The sequence below is a fragment of the Capricornis sumatraensis genome, chromosome 6 (assembly GCF_032405125.1).
Source record: "Capricornis sumatraensis isolate serow.1 chromosome 6, serow.2, whole genome shotgun sequence".
NCBI classification, from domain to species: domain Eukaryota; kingdom Metazoa; phylum Chordata; class Mammalia; order Artiodactyla; family Bovidae; genus Capricornis; species Capricornis sumatraensis.
Genome location: NC_091074.1, coordinates 61,305,713 through 61,325,904, shown reverse-complemented (window position 1 = coordinate 61,325,904; position 20,192 = coordinate 61,305,713). Strand labels below are relative to the sequence as shown.

The window sequence follows — 20,192 nt, the reverse complement described above, 5'->3', positions numbered from 1 at the left end:
AGACTCATTGGAAAAGACCTAATGCTGGGAAATATCAAAGGCAAAAGAAGAAAGAGGTGACAAAGATGAGAAGTTTGGATGGCAACATCAACTGAATGACATGAGTTTGAGCGAACTACCAGAGACAGTAAAGGATAGGGAAGCCTGGTATGCTACAGGCCATAGGGTCACAAAGAGCTGGGCATGATTTAGCAAATGAACAACAAAAAGACTTGAGTAGACATTTTCTAAAGAAACATGTAAACTGCCAGAAGAACGTGAAAATATGTTCAACCTCAATTATCATTAGGAAAATGCAATTCAAAACTATAATTAAATACTACTCATGCCTGTTAGAATCATTATTATTTTTTTAAAAAAGAAGAAAATAACAAGTGTTGTTGAAGAGGTAGAAAAGTTGGAAACTTTGCACATTGTTGATGGGATTATAAAATAGTGCAGTAGCTACAGAAAACAGTAGGGGAGCTTTTTTCAAAAAATTAATAATAGAATAATCCAAGATTCTACTTCTAGATTCCTAACCCCAGAAATTTAAAGCAGGTACACCAACAGATATCTGTACACCAATGTCCACAGCAACATTATTATCATATCAAATGTTCATCAGCATATAAATGGATAAACAATACATGACATATATGTGCAATGAAATTAAGCTTTAAGAACAAATGAAATTCTCATGTAAATGTATGGCTGAGTCCCTCTGCTATTCACCTGAAACTATCAAACACTATTCACTGGGTATATTCCAATACAAAAAAAAAAAAAAAACGAAATTCTGATGTATACGGCAACATGGGTCAACATGGAGACATTATGCTTTGAAAAATAAACCAAGCACAAAAGGAGAAATATTGTATGATTCCACTTACACAAAATACCTATAGAGTAGTCAAATTCATAGAGAAACAGCACAAAATGGTGACTTGCCATGGACTTCCAGGAGGAGAAAGTGGAGCATTACTGTTTAACGGGTAGAGTTCTAGTTTGTGAATCTGATAAACTTCTAGAGACGGATGGTGGTGTGGTCAGGAAAAAGTGTGTATGGACTTATTAATACCACAGAATTATACACTTAAAATGGTAAATGGTATGTTATATATATTGTACTACCAAAAAAATCAATGAAACATGGTATTTCTTAGCTACATAAGAAAATTTATGAACACATGAAACAGATAATACATACTTGGGCATACTTATATCCATGAAAACCATGGCCTTAGAGAGCTCCACATTGAAGTGCATAGGTACCAAGATATGCTGTGCAGACACATTGAGTTTTCGTGCTTCTTTCCAGTTATCACCTAATTACAGAAAACAGAATATGCTTAAAGAAGGCAAACTAAAAAAACACACTGAACCTAAAATTACCATTACTACTTTATACAATGCATGATATGAGGAAATCTTCCTACATCTAGATAATTTCAATGCCATATTCTCAAGTATACATAATTAGTAGGTAAATTCTTTTCCCTCCTCAGTTTTCTTCTTCTGCTTCAGACTATATTTTAACAGGAAAAGTGAAAGTGTTAATCACTCAGCCATATCCGACTCTTTGTGACCCCATGGATTGTAGCCTGCCAGGCTCCTCTGTCCATGGAATTCTCCAGGCAAAAATACTGGAGTGGGTTGCCATTGCCTCCTGCAGGGGATCTTCCTGACCGAGACTGAACCCGATTCCTTAACTGTCTGAGCCACCAGGGAAGGACCAGATAGCAGTAGTGCCCAAACTCCCTACTTCTCACAACAAAAAATGTCTCCAGACATTGACAATGTCTCTACAATAGTAAAATCTCTCCTACTTGAGATACCACTCCTGGGAAAAATCTATCCTTCTAATTCAAAAATATAAAACAGCTAACATATCTTGTATGACAGTCTTAAGAGAAATTGTCTAAAATCCCAATTAATCACTTCAGCAAAATGAATCAACAAATAATGCCTTCTGTACTTACCAACTCTGCTGAAAAGCAGCTGTATGCTTGTAAGCTGAATATCAAAGGAATCATAAGCTCTATGCATTATCTCTTCACGATTGGCTCCACCTTGTTTTAAATCTGGTAATTCTGAACGAATTTTACTTGTCACCTTTAAGTTAATTTTAACAGTTTAGACTATGCAAGTTACTTCAAATGAAAATATAAAATTTTTATCTTTTAGACTATATATAAAAACTTAACAGGAAAAGATAAACTCACAAGCTGACATACACTGTAAGACAATTAAAAACACCTTTATCCATGACATATATAATGAGAAGGCAAGGTATAAAGTATGTTTTTACATAATAAGTTGTATTTCCTAATCATTTATATTAAAAAGGGAAAACAAAGCCAGTTCTCGTAAATAATACATCTAAATTTAATCTAATCTGCTAAGAAGACTTTTGCCTGTTACCCCAGGTGTTTCTTGACTTCCTACTTCAGCATTCCAGTCTCCTATAATAAAAAGGACATCTTTTTCGGCAGTTAGTTCTAAAAAGTCTTGTAGGTCTTCACAGAACCATTCAACTTCAACTTGTTCAGCATTACTGATTAGGGCATAGATTTGGATTACTGTGACACTGAATGGTTTGCCTTGGAAATGCAGAGAGATCATTCTGTTGTTTTTGAGATTGCATCCAAGTACTGAATTTCAGACTCTTTTTTTGACCATGATGGCTACTCCATTTCTTCTAAGGGATTCCTGCCCACAGTAGTAGATATAATGGTCATCTGAGTTAAATTTACCCATTCCAGTCCATTTTAGTTCACTGAATCCTAGAATGGATGTTCACTCTTGCCATCTCCTGTTTGATCACTTGCAATTTGCCTTGATTCATGGACCTGACATTCCAGGTTCCTATGCAATATTGCTCTTTACAGCATCAGACCTCACTTCTATCACCAGTCACATCCACAACTGGGTATTGTTTTTGCTTTGGATCATCCCTTCATTCTTTCTGGAGTTATTTCTCCATTGATCTCCAGTAGCATACTGGGCACCTCTGACCTGGGGAGTTCCTCTTTCAGTATCTTATCATTTTGCCTTTTCATACTGTTCATGGGGTTCTCAAGGCAAGAATACTGAAGTGGGTTGCCATTCTCTTTTCCAGTGGACCACATTCTGAATGTGGCTCAGATCAGGAACTCCTTATTGCCAAATTCGGACTTAAATTGAAGAAAGTAAGGAAAACCACAAGACCATTCAGGTATGACCAAAATCAAATCCCTTATGATTATACAGTGGAAGTGAGAAATAGATTTAAGGGACTAAATCTGATAGATACAGTGCCTGATGAACTATGGACGGAAGCTGGTGACATTGTACAGGAGACAGGGATGAAGACCATCCCCATGGAAAAGAAATGCAAAAAACCAAAATGGCTGTCTGGGGAGGCCTTACAAATAGCTGCGAAGAGAAGAGAAGCAAAAAGCAAAGGAGAAAAGGAAAGACATACCTATTCGAATGCAGAGTTCCAAAGAATAGCAAGAAAAGATAAGAGAGCCTTCCTCAGCGATCAATGCAAAGAAATAGAGGAAAACAACAGAATGGGAAAGACTAGAGATTTCATCAAGAAAATTAGAGATACCAAGGGAACATTTCATGCAAAGATGGGCTCAATAAAGGACAGAAATGGTAGGGACCTAACAGAAGCAGAAGATATTAAGAGTTGGCAAGAATACACAGAAGAACTGTACAAAAAAGATCTTCAAGATCAAGATAATCATGATGCTGTGATCACTCACCTAGAGCCAGACATCCTGCAATGTGAAGTCAAGTGGGCCTTAGAAAGCATCACTAAGAACAAAGCTAGTGGAGGTGATAGAATTCAAGTTGAGCTATTTCAGATCCTGAAAGATGATGCTGTGAAAGTGCTGCACTCAAGATGCCAGCAAATTTGGAAAACTCAACAGTGACCACAGCATTGGAAAAAGTCAGTTTTCATTTCAATCCCAAAGAAAGGCAATGCCAATGAATGCTCAAACTACCACACAATTGCACTCATCTCACACACTAGTTAAGTAATGCTCAAAATTCTCCAAGCCAGGCTTCAGCAATATGTGAACCATGAACTTCCAGATGTTCAAGCTGGTTTGAGAAAAGGCAGAGGAACCAGAGATCAAATTGCCAACATCCACTGAATCATCAAAAAAGCAAGAGAGTACCAGAAAAATATCTATTTCTGCTTTATTGACTATTCCAAAGCCTTTGACTCTGTGGATCACAATAAACTGTGGAAAATTCTGAAAGAGATGGGAATACCAGACCACCTAACCTGCCTCTTGAGAAACCTGTATGCAGGTCAAGAAGCAACAGTTAGAACTGGACAGAGAACAACAGACTGGTTCCAAATAGGAAAAGGAGTACATCAAGGCTGTATATTGTCACCCTGCTTATTTAACTTATATGCAGAGTACATCATGAGAAACGATGGGCTGGATGAAGCACAAGCTGGAATCAGATTGCTGGGAGAAATATCAATAACCTCAGACATGAAGATGACACCACTCTTATGGCAGAAAATGAAGAGGAACTAAAAAGTCTCTTGATGAAAGTGAAAGAGGAGAGTGAAAAAGTTGCCTTACAGCTCACCATTCAGAAAATGAAGATCATGGCATCTGGTCCCATCACTTCATGGGAAATAGATGGGACAACAGTGGAAACAGTGTCAGACATTATTTTGGGGGGGCTCCAAAATCACTGCAGATAGTGATTGCAGCCATGAAATTAAAGACGCTTACTCCTTGGAAGGAAAGTTATGACCAACCTGGATAGCATATTCAAATGCAGAGACATAACTTTGTCAACAAAGGTCCATCTAGTCAAGGCTATGGTTTTTCCAGTGGTCATGTATGGATGTGAAGTTGGACTGTGAAGAAGGCTGAGTGCTGAAGAAGTGATGCTTTTGAACTGTGGAGTTGGAGAAGACTCTTGAGAGTCCCTTGGACTGCAAGGAGATCCAATCAGTCCATTCTATAGGAGATCAGCCCTGGGTTTTCATTGGAAGGACTGATGCTGAAGCTGAAATTCCAATACTTTGGCCACCTTATGAGAAGAGCTGACTCACTGGAAAAGACTCTGATGCTGGGAGGGATTGGGGGTAGGAGGAGAAGGGGACGACAGAGGATGAGATGGCTGCATGGCATCACTGACTGATGGACATGAGTTTGAGTGAACTCCAGGAGTTGGTGATGGACAGGGAGGCCTGGTGTGATGCAATTCATGAGGTCACAGTGATTCGGACACAATGGAAGAATGAACTGAACTGAAGAAGACTTTTTATTAAAAACAATATTAAGACACAAATACATCTTACAAAATATTTCCATGGCATGATAAGATATTTAGATAGCTTTATAATGGTAAATGAGACTCCAGGATTAAATATTAGTATACCTGATACCTGCATCAAAAAAGGAAGAGAGTTCCAGAAAAACATCTACTTCCGCTTTTGACTATGGCAAAGCCTGTGACTGTGTGGATCACAACAAACTGTTGAAATTCTGAAGGATGGGAACACCAGACCAGCGAATCTGTCCCCTGATAAATCTGTATGGAGGTTAGGAAGCAAGTTAGAACTGAACAAGGAACAGCAGACTGGTTCCAAATAAGGAAAGAAGTACGTCAAGGCTGTATATTGTCACCCTGCATATTTAACTTATAGGCAGAGTATATCATTGAGAAACACTGCTGGATGAAGCACAAGCTGGAATCAAGATTGCCAGGAGAAATATCAATAACCTCAGATATGCAGATGATACCATCATTATGGCAGAAAGTGAAGAACTAAAAAGCCTCTTGATGAAAGTGAAAGAGGAGAGTGAAAAAGTTGGCTTAAAGCTCAACATTCAGAAAACTAGGATCATGGCATCCAGTCCCATCACCTCATAGCAGACAGATGTGGAAACAGTTTCAGACTTTATTTTTGGGGGCTCCAAAATCACTGCAGATGATAACTGCAGCCATGAAATTAGAAGATTCTTCCTCCTTGGGAAAAAAAGTTATGGCCAGCCTAGTTCAGTTCAGTTCAATCGCTCAGTCGTGTACGACTCTTTGCGACCCCATGAACCACAGCATGCCAGGCCTCCCTGTTCATCACTAGCTCCCAGCGTCCACCCAAACCCATGTCCATTGAGTTGGTGATGTCATCCAACCATCTCATCCTCTTCTCCTCCTGCCCACAATCTTTCCCAACATCAGAGTCTTTTCTAATGAGTCAGCTGTTCGCATCAGGTGGCCAAAGTACTGGAGTTTCAGCTTCAACATCAGTCCTTCCAAAGAACACCCAGGACTGATCTCCTTTAGGACTGGTTGGATCTCCTTGCAGTCCAAGGGACTCTCAAGAGTCTTCTCCAACACCACAATTCAAAAGCATCAATTCTTCAGCACTCAGCTTTCTTTACAGTCCAACTCTCACATCCGTACATGAGAGAGAGTCTCTTGGACAGAAAGGAGATCAATCCTAAGGGAAATAAGTCCTAATATTCATTGGAAGAACTAATGCTGAAACTGAAACTCCAATACTTTGGCCACCTGGTGCGAAGAACTGACTCACTGGAAAAGACCCTGATGTTGGGAAAGATTGAAGGTGGGAGGAGAAGGGGATGAGAGAGGATGAGATGGTTGGATGGCATCATCAACTCAATGGACATGAGTTTGAGTAAACTCTCAGAGTTGGTGATGGACAGGGAGGCCTGTCATGCTGTAGTCCATGGAGTCACAAAGAGCTGGACATGGCTGAGTGACTGAACTGAACTGATAACTGAATTTTAATTCCATCTCTGCCATTTATGCAACCTCAATGAGCTTCCCTAATAGCTCAGTTGGTAAAGAATTCACCTGCAATGCAAGAGACCCTGGTTCGATTCCTGGTTCAGGAAGATCCACTGGAGAAGGGATAGGCTACGCACTCCACTATTCTTGGGCTTCCCTTGTGGCTCAGCTGATAAAGAATCCACCTGCAATGCCGGAGACCTGGGGTTCGATCCCTGGGTTGGGAAGATCCCCTGGAGAAGGGAAAGGCTACCCACTCCAGCATTCTGGCCTGGAGAATTCCACGGACTGTAAAGTCCATGGGGTCGCAAAGAGTCGGACACAACTGAGCGACCTTCACTTTTCAAGCGAGTTATAGTTATATAACTCTTCCATGCTATACTCTTCATGCTATTTTTTTCACTCAAGTATCCTGGAAATCATTTTACAGTAGTATATAAAGATTTTGTTCACCCATTCATTCATATACATACACACACACACACACACACACACACACACACACACATATGCATATATGTTTTGTATTATAAAATTTTCCCCTCTATTTTACAGTTCATTTGAAGTACACAGTCAAAACTGACTATCTGTTTGAAAGTAACAAATTTTATGCAAAATGTTATGCAAATTGCCTAAGGTCATAAAACTAAAGATATACGGTTACTTTTGACCACTATACCTTTCCACTGGCTATTTCCACTATACCACACTGCCCATGAACCAAATCCATAAACAAATTCAAATATGAATTATTAGCTGTATAAAATTATTATAAATGTAAATCCAGCAGTGTCTACATAATTACTAAATGAGGAGTAAAAAAATACATAAAGGAGAATGTCAATATCAAGGAAAGACACATATTTATTAGGTGGCCAGAAAGAGCATTCCATATCTATCCCTCTTGGGTCTTAAACTGTTAGCTGCTGCTGCTGCTGCTAAGTCGCTTTAGTCTTGTCCGACTCTGTGCAACCCCATAGACGGCAGTCCACCAGGCTCCCCTGCCCCTGGGATTCTCCAGACAAGAACACTGGAGTGGGTTGCCATTTCCTTCTCCAATGCATGGAAGTGAAAAATGAAAGTGAAGTCGCTCAGTCGTGTCTGACTCTTCGCGACCCCATGGACTGCAGCCTACATTTAATGATATGGAGTACTCCTTTCCAACTGAGCTTCCTATGATGATAAAAATGCTCTCCACCTTGTACAGTAGCCACAAGCCATTTGTGACTATTAAATGCTGGAATGTAGCTAAAGTATAACTAAGAAACTGAATTAAAAAAAACTTTAATCAATTTAAATAAATACAAGTGGGTACCATATTGAACAGCATAGAACCAGAAACACAGAAAAAAGTATTCTCTACTCAAAACTGATGGAAAAACACACATAACTGAACCGGAAGGGAAATGAAAGAAGACCATCTCTCAATTATAGGATTATTTAATAGAAATACTAAAATGTCAATATTTATAGTATATACAAAAAAAATTTCAGAAGGATGAAAATACATTTGATGACTCATAGAACTTCTTCCTACTCTATACGTTTTAATTGATCAAGTAATAAATTTAAACTAAAAAGGAAATAAACTCCTTAAGAATTACTCTCAAATTTTACAAATATAATTCTTAGGTTTGCCTCTGACCTTCAGCATTCAATAGGTCATTTTCGTGTAAGAAATGTAGAAAACTACCTAACTAAATGAAACCACGTTATTCGTTACAAACAGGGGCTTTCTCAAATTTTAGTTTCTGCTACTAAGCTAAAAACTAATTTACCAAATCAAACATCTATAAACCAAGAGACATCTTAAACAAAGTAATACCTTTAGATGTCCAAGATCCAAAAGAAGGAGATTTGATGTAGGGCTAAAGATACCATCTTGTGGGATAATGATATATGAAGCATTCAAGTTAATTTTGAGATCAAGAACTTTCTGTGTTTCAATAATATATACCAGACCTGCAGAAAATTTAAATCTTTACAATGAATAATGTTCACAAATTACTCAAGAAACAGAGAATCACTAAACACATGAATTAGTAACACAATTTTAAAATAATATGAAGTTAGTATTAATTTTTAAATAACCTTCAGCAAGATGTTTTCAATATAAAGTCAATGTATATGCTCCTTATTAAATATTAACCAAGTATAAAACTGTAATAATCAAAAAAGAATTTTTGATCTATAAACTCAATTGGGTAAAACTTGGAAGATACACATCTAAAAAAATTAAGTTCCATGAAATAATTATTCATATCTGTGATATTAGAATCTCTGTAATTCTCCCCAATTTGTGAAATTAACACAGCTACGTCTGCTATACCGAACAATGAACTCAACCTTCATATTAACTGAGACAATGAAAAATTTTCGATTACTAAATCATCTTCAATAAAACCATATGTAAATCAAAATAAGCAACCAGAGCTTTCTATAAAAACAGACAAATCTATCTCAATGAATTTTAACTAAAATAATGTTTGCAACTTATATTAAAACTAGAGTTTAAATCCTGGTAACATCAGTAAGTAGGTAGCCAAACTTTTTCTTCCACTTAAAGCAATAAAAATTGTGGGACATAGAGCAAAACAAACAGCAATGAAAATGAAACATTAAAAACATTAAGAGGAGGCAAGAGAGTAAGTATCTATCAAGTGGGAAATCAAACTGAAAAGAGTTAGCCAAAAGATTTCAAAGTGAACCAAAAAAATTTTATCCTAAGACCATGTTCTGGCACTTGGTAAACTTTGGAACTCCTTTCCATAGTCTCACAGAGTATAGGGAACAGATGACAAAAAAATAGAGTCTAGCAGGAGTTCTCATAAATCTGGGCTCTAAAAGATACATACTAAAATTAAGAGTAATACAGAAGTTAAATCTCCCTCTCCCTATAAACCTACCCATAAGAGAATGCAAAGAATGTCTCTGAGAAAAACTTGGTGCTGCAGAAGTCTCCTGAGAGTCCCATGGACTGCAAGGAGATCAAACCAGTCAACCCTAAAGGAAATCAACCCTGAATATTCATTGGAAGGACTGATGCTAAAGCTGAACCTCCAATACTCTGGCCACCTGATGCAAAGGGCCAGCTGATTGGAAAAGACCATGATGGTGGAAAACACTGAGGGCAGAAAGAAAAGGTGGTGAAGAGAGAATGTTTAAGTTTCAAATGGTACAAGGGTGGGAGTTGAGGAAACAATGCTGTAATTTATCCAAAGGCAGGCAAAAAACAGTCAAGAAACAGAAAAGACTGAATAGCACAGCTTGAAAAACACTTCATATATGTTGTTGAAATGACACATCTAGAACTATAGATAGAAGGGAAAAGAATATAGAAGAATAAAAAAAACGTAGCAGACAAATTACAACCAAAAGAAACCTGAAATATATATACTATAATCAGAACAAAAAGAATATTGAAAGATTAAAGCATTACTAAAAATGTTGACAATTTCATATAGATAAAAGAGTTGGTTCACAGGAAAAAATTATCTCTGTATATACCTAATTAGCCACAAAATCTATAAAGCAGAAAATTACAGATTCACATGAAATATACAAGTCAACATTGACAGTGAGGTGTTTTTCATGTACTTCTCTAAATAACTGTTAGAATATGGTGAAAAGGGAAAAAAAATCTAGCAAGGATACAGAAGACATGAAGTACATACTTTTCAAATATATATGGAACATTTTTAAAACGACCATATGTTGAGCCAGAAAGCAAGTCTCAACAAACTACAAATCATTAAAAACCACAGAGATCATCTCTATAGTCATCTATATTTTAAAAAAATGAACCTCTAGTTTAAAATTATTCCCAAAGAAATCTCCTAGCCCAAAGACTGAAAAAAGAAATGAGACCTAATCTTATACGAACTCTCCAAGATAATAAAAAAGGGTGGAACTTCTAGGTTCTGAGACCGATAGACTAAAATCTGGAAGTCATCACAAGAAAGGAAAATATAGGCCAGTTTCTGTCATAAACAGAATTTCAAAAATCCTAACAAAATTTTGCAATTAACATGAATGTGATTCAAAGGTCAGACCTTTCTAAGTTTAAGACATAGTTATCATTATATTTGAATTTAAATATATAAAAGTACCAGACTAAGTTTCAATTAAAACTATATCTAGTCTACAAATATAAACTCAAAGAATACTAAAATCAGTATAACATGACTCAAACTGTATTAAATGATAAACCAACAATAATACTGGCATTTACCTGTTGCTGTCTTATCACGAAATTCTTCAAGTTTTGTCAAAGTTACTGAAGTCAGCTGTGCTAGATTTACCTCTTTTGGAGGTCTGAAGAATTCTACTATACTATTCACTGTTCTCTGTTAAAATAAGTATCAATAACATGAGGACAAACTCAAGGCAAATAGAAATATATTAAAACTTAGGAATTGCAAAAAATGCTTACTGCATCATATAACATTTCTAAAGGTTCAGCTTCTATGATACACCTCTGAGCAACAGTTTCATCTAAAGGATTTATCTCAAACATAATTTTCAAGAGTGATCCAGCATCATCTAATGAAGACAGGAGGCGGGGTTTTGTTGAGTTATCTGGTAAGCCAGTAACATGAAATGAATCTATTTTGGTTTCAAATCTGCATGAAAAAAAGACAAGAAAAAAATTAGCAATCAATATAATCTCAAAGTATTTTTCAAATTAAAAATAGTAAAATAAATTTCACTCTGCATTTCTTGCTACTCTGTTTCATGCACAACAAAGAAAATACACAGCTATTTAATCTAAACTGACATAGATTTATTCACAAAGAATTCTATTCACATTTTAATTTCTAGATTAAGAAGTTTTGAAGGGTTTGGGATTTCTGGTTCCCTATGAAAGGACTTTTAAGTTACCACTCCATACTAACAAGTAAAAAGTTGAAGAACTGAAAAACCAAAAACTCTTCTTGGATATGTAAGAGGGGAGGACACAGGGTAAACTGCTGCCCCTAAGACTGGAGAGATAGACAGTTAGTCACAACTTACCAGAGCAGAGACCTGCAAAAGGAAGACACCATGGACACCAGAACCAAGGCTGGAAAATCTAAACTGTAACTGATGAATTGCTGGAGGTGTTAGTGTAGATAACTGAGAGTTAAAAACTCTAGAGGTAGCCAGCCATTGGGAGGCCCCAAATAATTTGATATATACCTCCAGGAATTTGACCAAGTTCTAACAGTAAAAACTGGAGAAATATCTCCTCCTCAGGCGAGGAGTGGTCAAACAGGAGATGACTGAACATCGACATTTTAGGAACCAGTCAACTAAAATAGACCAAAATGAGAGAATTCAATTCAGATGACCATTATATCAACTACTGTGGGCAAGAATCCCTTAGAAGGATTGCAATAGCCCTCAAAGTCAATGAGAGTCTGAAATGCAGTACTTGGGAATGCTCTTGGTTTGTTTCCAAAGCAAACCATTCAATATCACAGTAATCCAAGTTTATGCCCCAACCACTAATACTGAAGAAAGTGAATTTGAATGGTTCTATCAAGATCTACAAGACCTTCTAGAACTAACACTCCAAAAAGATGTCCGTTTCATCACAGACGAATGGAATGCAAAAGGAGGAAGTCAAAAGATACCCGCAAGTAACAAGCAAGTTTGACCATGGAGTACAAAATGAAGCAGGGCAAAGGCTAATAGACTTTTGCAAAGAGAACGCACTGGTCCAAGAAAACATTCTTTACCAATAAAGCAAGAGACAACTTTACACATGAACATTACCAGATGGTCAATTTCAAAATCAGGTTGATTATATTGTTTGCAGCTGAAGATGCAAAAGCTCTTTCGAGTCAGCTAAAACAAGACCAGGAGCTGACTATGGCTCAGATCATGAGTGCCTTATTGAAAATTCAGACTTAAATTGAAGAAAGTAAGGAAAACCACTAGCTCATTCAGGTATGACTTAAATGAAATGCCTTATGATTATACAATGATTATACAGTGATCAAATGCCTTATGAGTATACAGCTTCACAGGAAAGAAGATGGAGAGTGCACAGCAGGTGACTGTGACTGGATCTGCATTTGAAATTTGGCCTCCACAGAAGAACTGTTTACTGGGACAGCAAGAGCAGAAGGCAGACCAAAGCAAGGCTGATGAGTGGCCCAGGTGACACATTCACATGGAAAATCTCCTTCCCATCCTTGTCTTCATCTCCAAGGACAGGTACTCTGCGTGCTGTGGAGAATATATCAAGCCCTGAGCCTTTGGAGTGGGAGCAATAACTCCAAGACCCTAAACTATCAGAGACTAACCCTAGGGAGGATCAAATAGTGAGACCTCACACAAAGGAAACCACTTGAATACAAGACCTGGCATTACCAGGTAGTACCCTGTGCAGTACACCTCATCTAAACAACAACAAAAAAAACAAAAATACAAAACCAATCATCAGCAGACAGGATTATCACCTCACTCAGCCTTGCCCATTAGAGGGAAAAGAAACAAACACTCAGCACAAATCTCAGCCTATAGGAAGCTTACACAAACCACTGCACCAATCTTAGGAGGGCAGAAATCAAAAGGAAGAAAGAATTCAACCATGAAGCCTGGGAAAAGGAGACCTCAAACACAAAATTTAAAAAATAATGAAAGGCAAAGAAATACTACACAAATGAAGGAGCAAACTAGAAACAAAGTCCAAATAAATGAAGAGAAAATAGGCAAACACCTGAAAAAGAATTCATAATAATGATAGTAAAGATTATCATAGACCTTGAAAACAAAATGGAGAAAATGCAAGAATCAACTAACAAAGACCGAGAAGAACTGAAGACTAAACATAGAGACAAAAAAGACAAAAAACAGAATTACTGAAATTTAAAGTACTCTATAAGGAATCAATAGCAGAATATCTAAAGCAGAAGAACAAATCAGTGAATTGGAAGATAAAATGGTGGAAATAACTTCTAAAGAGCAAAATAAAGGAAAAAGAATGAAAAGCACTGAGGATAGCATCAGAGACATCTGGGACAATATAAAATGCACCAACATTCAAATTATAGGGGTCCCAGAAGAAGAAGAGAAAAAGAAAGGGTATGAGAAAATTTTTGAAGAGATTATAGTTGAAAATTTCCTAACATCGAAAAGGAATAGTCAATTAAGTCCTAGAGGCACAGAGTCCCACACAGGATAACCCAAGGAGAAACATGTCAGTTCAGTTCAGTTCAGTCGCTCAGTCGTGTCTGACTCTTTGTGACCACACATACTAATCAAACTAACAAAGACTAAACACAAAGAAAGACTATTAAAAGCAGCAAGGGAGAAGCAACAAGTAGCACACAAGGGAAACCCCATATGCATAACAGCTGATCTTTCAGCAGAAACTCTGCAGGCCAAAAGGAAATAGCAGGATATATTTAAAGTACTGAAAGGGAAAAAATCTACAACCAAGATTACCCAGCAAGGATCTCATTCAAAGTTGATGGAGAAATAAAAAGCTTTTCAGACAAGCAAAAGTTAAGAGAATTCAGTACCACCAAACCAGCTTTACAGTAAATGTTAAAGGGACTTATGGTCACGAAATACAAGAAAAGAAAAAGATCTACAAAATCAACCCCAAACAATTAAGAAAATGGCAACAGGAATATATATATCAATAATTACTTTAAATGTATGGATTAAGTGCTCCAACCGAAAGACACAGACTGGCTGAATGGAAACAAAAACAAGACCCTTGTATATGCTGTCTACAAGAAACCCACTTCAGACCTAAAGACACATATGATGGAAAGTGAGAGGATGGAAAAATATACTCCATACAAATGGGAAGCAAAAGAAAGCTGGAGTAGCAATCCTCGTATCAGACAAAATAGACCTTAACGAAGATTATAAGAGATAAGGAAGGACACTAAATAATGATCAGGGGATCAATCCAAGAGGAAGACATAACAATTGTAAATATCTATGCACCCAACATAGGAGCACCTCAATACATAAGACAAACACTAACAGACATAAAAGGAGAAATTGACAGTAACACAGTAACAGTAGGAGACTTTAACACCCCACTCACACCAATGGACAGATCATCAAAACAGAAAATTAATAAGGAAACACAAGTCTTAAATGATACATTAGATGAAATGGATCTCATTGATATCTTCAGGACATTCCATCCAAATGCAGAAGAATACATCTTCTCAAGATTGACTTCGTTGGTGGCTCAGATGGTAAAGCGTATGTCTATGATGTGGGAGACCGGGGTTCGATCCCTGGGTTGGGAAGATCCCTTGGAGAAGGAAATGGCAATCCACTCCAGTACTATTGCCTGGAAAATCCCATGGACAGAGGAGCCTGGTGGGCTATAGTTCACGGGGTTGCAAAGAGTCGTACACAACTGAGCGACTTCACATTCAGGTTCAAACCTTCTCAATTGCACATGGAACATTCTTCATGATAGACCATATCCTGGGTCACAAATCAAACTTCAGTAAACTTAAGAAAACTGAAACCGTATCAAGCATTTTCTCCGACCACAACACTTTGAGATTAGATATCAATTACAAGGAAAAAACTGTAAGAAACACAAACACATGGAGATTAAACAACACGTTTCTAAATAACCAACAGGTTACTGAAGAAACCAAAAGAGAAATCAAAAAATTTCTAGAAACAAATGACAATGAAAACACGACAACGCAAAATCTATGGTATGCAGCAAAAGGTTTTCTAGGAGGGAAGTTTGTAGCAATACAATCCTACCTCAAGAAACAAAAAAAGAAAAAAACAAATAGGCAACCTAACTTTACACCTAAACAGCTGGAAAAGGAAAAAAAAACCCAAAAATTAGTAGAAGGAAAGAAATCATAAAGATCCAAGCAAAAATAAATAAAAAAGAAATGAAAGAAATAACACTAAAGGTTAATAAAACTAAAAGCTGGTTCTTTGAGAAGATAAACAAAATTCACAAACCTTTAGCCAGACTCAGTAAGAAAAAAAGACAGAAGAATCAAATCAACAAAATAAAAAATGAAAACAGAGAGCGTTACAACAGACAATGCAGAATTACAAAGAACTATAAGAGACTATTATGAACAACTATATGGCAATAAAATGGATAACCTGGAACAAATGCACAGATTCTAAGAAAAGTTCAATCTTCCAAGACTGAACCAGGAAGAAATACAAATTATGAACAACCTAATTACAAGCACTGAAGTTGAAGTTGGGATCAAAAATCTACCAAAAAACAAAAGCCCAGGACCAGATGGCTTCACAGGAGAATTCCATCAAACATTTAGAGAAGAGCTAATGCCTATCCTTCTAAAACTCTTTCAAAAAACTGCAGAGGAAGAACGCTTCCAAACTGATTCTATGAGGCCACCATCACCCTGATACCAAAATCAAAGACAGTACAAAAAAAAGAAAACTATAGGCCAATATCACTGATGAACATAGATGCAAAAATCCTCAACAAAATCTTAGCAAACAGAATTCAGCAACACATCAAAAACCTCATACACCATGATCAAGTTGGGTTTATTCCAGGAATGCAAGGATTCTCCCATGTATGCAAAACCATCAATGTGATACACCATTATTAACAAATTGAAAGATAAAAACCATATGATCATAATAGATGCCAAAAAAGTCTTTGACAAACTTCAGCACCGATTTATGATGAAAACTCTTCAAAAAATGGGCATAAAAGGAACCTGCCTCAACACAGTAAAGGCCATATATGATAAGCCTACAGCAAACATCATTCTCAGTGGTGAAAACTGAAAGAATTCCCCCTAAGATCAAGAACAAGACAAGGTTGTCCACTTTCATCACTATTATTCAACATAGTTCTGGAAGTCCTAGCTATAGCAATCAAAGAAAAACAAATAAAATGAATCCAGATTGGAAAAGAAGAAGTAAAGCTCTCACTGTTTGCAGATGACATGATACCGTACATGAGTGAGTGAGCGAGTGAAGTCTCTCAGTCATGTCTGACTCTTTGTGACTCTGTGGACTATAGCCCACCAGGCTCCTCCAACCATGAGATTCTCCAGGCAAGAATACTGGAGTGGGTTGCCATTTCCTTCTCCAGGGGATCTTCTGAACCCAGGGATCGAACCCATGTCTCCCACATTGCAGGCAGAGGCTTTAACCTCTGCACCACCAGGGAAGCCCAGTGATACTGTACATAGAAAACCCAAAAGACAGTATCAGAAAATTACTAGAGCTAATCAGTGAAATCAGCGAAGTCGCAGGATACAAAATCAACACACAGAAATCATTTGCATTTCTATATCTAACAATGAAAAATCAGAAAGAAATTAAAGAATCAGTTCCATTCACCACTGCAACACAAAGAATTAAATATCTAGGAATAAACTTACCTAAGGAGACAAAAGAACTGTAAACAGAAAATTACAAGACACTAATGAAAGAAATCAAAGACGACATAAACAAATGGAGAGATATTCCATGTTCCTGGGTAGGAAGAATCAATATGTGAAAATGACTATACTACCAAACACAATCTACAGATTCAATGCAATCCATATCAAACTACCAATGAAGTTTTTTCACAGAACTAGAACAAAAATTTCACAATTCACATGGAAACACAAAAGATCCCAAATAGCCAAAGCAGTCCTAAGAAAGAAGAATGGAGCTGGAGGAAATTAACCTTCCCGACTTCAGATTATACTACAAGTACAGTCATCAAGACAGTATGGTACTGGCACAAAAACAGATATACAGACCAATGGAACAAGATAGACAGCCCAGAAATAAACCCATGCACCTATGGGTACCTTATTTTTGACAAAGGAGGCAGGAACAAGATAAAAAGCCCAGAAATAAACCCATGCACCTATGGGTACCTTATTTTTGACAAAGGAGGCAAGAATATACAGTGGGGCAAAGACAGACTTTTCAATCTATGGTGCTGGGAAAACTGGACAGCTACCTATAAAAGAATGAAGTTAGAACACTTCCTAACACCATTCACAGAGACAAACTCAAAATGGATTAAACCTAAACATAAGATCAGAAACATTAAAACTCTCAGAGCAAAAATATAGGCTGAACCCTCAATGATATAAATCAAAGAAAGATCCACTATGAATCACCTCTTAGAATAGATGAAATAAAAGCAAAAGTAAACAAATGGGACCTGATTAAACTTAAAAGCTTTTGCACACCTAAGGAAACTATAAGCAAGATGAAAAGACAACCATCAGAATGGGAGAAAATGATAGCAAATGAATCAACTGACAAAGGATTAATTTCCAAAAATACAAGCAGCTCATACAACTCAATGCCAGAAAAACAAACAACCCAATCAAAAAGCAGGAGAAAGACCTAAACAGACTTTTCTCCAACGAAGACATACAAATGGCTAACAAACACATGAAAAGATGCTGAACATTGCTCATTATTCAGTTCAGTTCAGTTCAGTCGCTCAGTCGTGGCCGACTCTTTGCAACCCCATGAATCGCAGCATGCCAGGCCTCCCTGTCCATCACCAACTCCTGGAGTTCACCTAGACTCACGTCCATCGAGTCAGTGATGCCATCCAGCCATCTCATCCTCGGTCGTCCCCTTCTCCTGCCCCCAATCCCTCCCAGCATCAGAGTCTTTTTCCAATGAGTCAACTCTTCGCATGAGGTGGCCAAAGTACTGGAGCTTCAGCTTTAGCATCATTCCTTCAAAGAAATCCCAGGGTTGATCTCCTTCAGAATGGACTGGTTGGATCTCCTTGCAGTCCAAGGGACTCTCAAGAGTCTTCTTCAACACCACAGTTCAAACGCATCAATTCTTCGGCACTCAACTTTCTTCACAGTCCAACTCTCACATCCATACATGACCACAGGAAAAACCATAGTCTTGACTACACGGACCTTAGTCCGCAAAGTAATGTCGCTGCTTTTGAGAAATGCAAATCTAAACCACTATGAGATATCACTTCACACTGGTCAGAATCAGTTCAGTTCAGTCGCTCAGTCATGTTTGACCCTTTGCAACCCCAGGCCTCCGTCCATCACCAACTCCCGGTCATCATGGCCATCTAAAAGTCTACAGACAATAAATGCTGGAGAAGGTGTAGAGAAAAGGGAATGCTCTTGCACTGTTGGTGGCAATGGAAATGGATACAGCCACTATGGAAGACAGTATGGAAATTCGTTTAAATAATGGGAATAAAACCACCATATGACCCAGCAATCCCACTCCTAGGCATATATCCTGAGGAAACCAAAACTGAAAAAGACACATGTATCCCACTGTTCATTGCAGCACGATTTACAATAGCTAGAACATGGAAGCAACCTATATGTTCATTGACAGATGAATGGATAAAGAAGGTGTGGTACATATATACAATGGAATACCACTCAGCCATAAAAAGGAATACATTTGAGTCAGTTCTAATGAGGTGGATGAACCTAGAACCCATTATACAGAGTGAAGTAAGTCAGAAAGAGAAAGATAAATATCGCATTCTAATGCATATATATGGAATCTAGGAAACTGGTACTGAAGAACTGATTCACAGGGCAGCAATGGAGAAACAGATATAGATAATAGACTTATGGACATGAGGACAGGGAGGAGAGGGTGAGGTGTATGGAAATACTAACATGGAAACTTAATTACCATATGTAAAACAGACAGTCAATGGGAATTTGCTATATGGCTCAGGAAACTCAAACAGGGGCTCTGCATCAACCTAGAGGGGTGGGATGGGGAGGGAGATGGGAGGGATGTTCAAAAGGGAGTTGATATATTTATACCTATGGCTGATTCATGTTGAGGTTTGACAGAAAACAAAATTCTATAAAGAAATTATCCTTCAATAAAAAAATAATTAAAAAATAAATAAAACTCAACACATAAAAAACGAAGATCATGGCATCCAGTCCTATCACTTCATGGCAAATAGATGGGGAAAAAATTGAAACAGTGGCAGATTTTACTTTCTTCATCCCCAAAATCACTGCAGACAGTGATTGCAGCCATGGAATTAAAAGATGCTTGCTCCTTGGAAGGAAAGCTATGACAAACCTAGACAGTGTATTAAAAAGCAGAGACATCACTTTGTCAACAAAGGTCCATGTAGTCAAAGTTACAGTTTTTCCAGTAGTCATGTAGAGATATGAGTGTTCATCCATAATGAAGGCTGAGTGCCAAAGAATAGATGCTTTGGAATTGCGGTGCTGGAGTCTTGAGAGTCTTGTGGACAGCAAGGAGATCAAACCAGTCAATCCTAAAGAAAATCAATGAATACTCTTTGGAAGGACTGATGCTGACGTTGAAGCTCCAATATTTTGACCACCTGACGTGAGGAGACGACTCACTGTAAAGACCCTGATACTGGAAAGATTGAGGGCAGGAGAGGAGGTGACAGAGGATGAGGTGGTTGGATGGCGTCACCGACTAAATGGACATGAGTGTGGCAA

The 20,192-nt window shown here is 37.6% G+C and overlaps 1 protein-coding gene across 4 annotated transcripts in view; it reads right to left on the bottom strand.

Annotated features, from left to right (window-relative positions):
• VPS13A (vacuolar protein sorting 13 homolog A) overlaps positions 1-20,192 on the bottom strand; it is a 271,791-nt gene that overhangs the window by 170,946 nt on the left and 80,653 nt on the right. For all 4 annotated transcript variants that reach the window (XM_068974525.1, XM_068974527.1, XM_068974528.1 and 1 more), the window contains exons 18-22: positions 11,195-11,384; positions 10,994-11,108; positions 8,588-8,724; positions 1,962-2,094; positions 1,190-1,307 (exon numbers count right to left, since the gene is read on the bottom strand). In XM_068974525.1, coding sequence (XP_068830626.1) covers positions 1,190-1,307; positions 1,962-2,094; positions 8,588-8,724; positions 10,994-11,108; positions 11,195-11,384 — 693 coding nt within the window. The remainder of the gene's footprint in view (positions 1-1,189; positions 1,308-1,961; positions 2,095-8,587; positions 8,725-10,993; positions 11,109-11,194; positions 11,385-20,192) is intronic.